Genomic DNA, 697 nt, shown 5'->3' with positions numbered 1-697 from the left:
TGCCACCCCACACTCGGCCCACGCACAGGCAGGAAGGTCAGACCCCTGAGAGCGGCCCAGGCTGTGGGGCTAGTCCTAGCCCATGGCATCTCCTGAGCCTGTGCCTTGAGTCCCAGGACAAGGAGTCAGGTGCTCACCTAGGGAAATGCCCCAGGGGAGCCGCACGTCTCCCACCAATGGTGTGGGGACACCCCATCACAGGGCAGCAGGGCTGTGGAACGGCCCCCCCCCCCCCGGGGGGGCCAGCCGCTACGCTTCGTCGGCTGAGCTGAGCCAGGGCAGCTCCCAGCTGAGTGAGGACTTCGAGAACGAGAGCCTGCGAGACTCGGAGCTGGACGAACGGGATGGCGATTCCTACCACTCCTGCCACAGCTCCGTCAGCTACCACAAGGACTCGCCCCACTGGGAGGAGGAGGATGACGACCTCTATTTGGAGGAGGAGGAAGAGGAGGAGGAAGAGTTCAATGAGGACTACAGTGAGAATGAGGAAGGCTACCCCAAGGAGGAGGAGGAGGAAGACTTGCAGGAGCAGGACGCCTATGAAGCCCCCAAGCACGATGCCTACACCCCACCACAGAAACCCCCTGGGCAGCAGCAGCAGCCACAGGTCCCACCACAGCCACAGGTCCCGCAGCAGCAGCAAGCCCAGCTGGTTCCCCAGCTGAAGCCGCAGCAGCAGGAGAGGAAGGAGGGTAGG

At 64.0% G+C, this 697-nt stretch overlaps 1 protein-coding gene across 1 annotated transcript in view; it reads left to right on the top strand.

Annotated features, from left to right (window-relative positions):
- Positions 1–145: 145 nt before the first annotated feature.
- Positions 146–697, top strand: part of LOC104490700 (protein unc-13 homolog A-like) — a gene marked incomplete at its 3' end in the record, with an annotated part of 10,407 nt that continues 9,855 nt past the window's right edge. The window contains exon 1 of the mRNA XM_010133025.1: positions 146–625. Within this exon, the coding sequence (XP_010131327.1) occupies positions 146–625 (480 nt within the window). The remainder of the gene's footprint in view (positions 626–697) is intronic.

The sequence above is a fragment of the Buceros rhinoceros genome, unplaced genomic scaffold (genome assembly GCF_000710305.1).
Source record: "Buceros rhinoceros silvestris isolate BGI_N320 unplaced genomic scaffold, ASM71030v1 scaffold21183, whole genome shotgun sequence".
Lineage (NCBI taxonomy): Eukaryota > Metazoa > Chordata > Aves > Bucerotiformes > Bucerotidae > Buceros > Buceros rhinoceros.
Note: the sequence above shows the minus strand (reverse complement) of the source record. Positions and strands in the feature narration are given on the sequence as shown.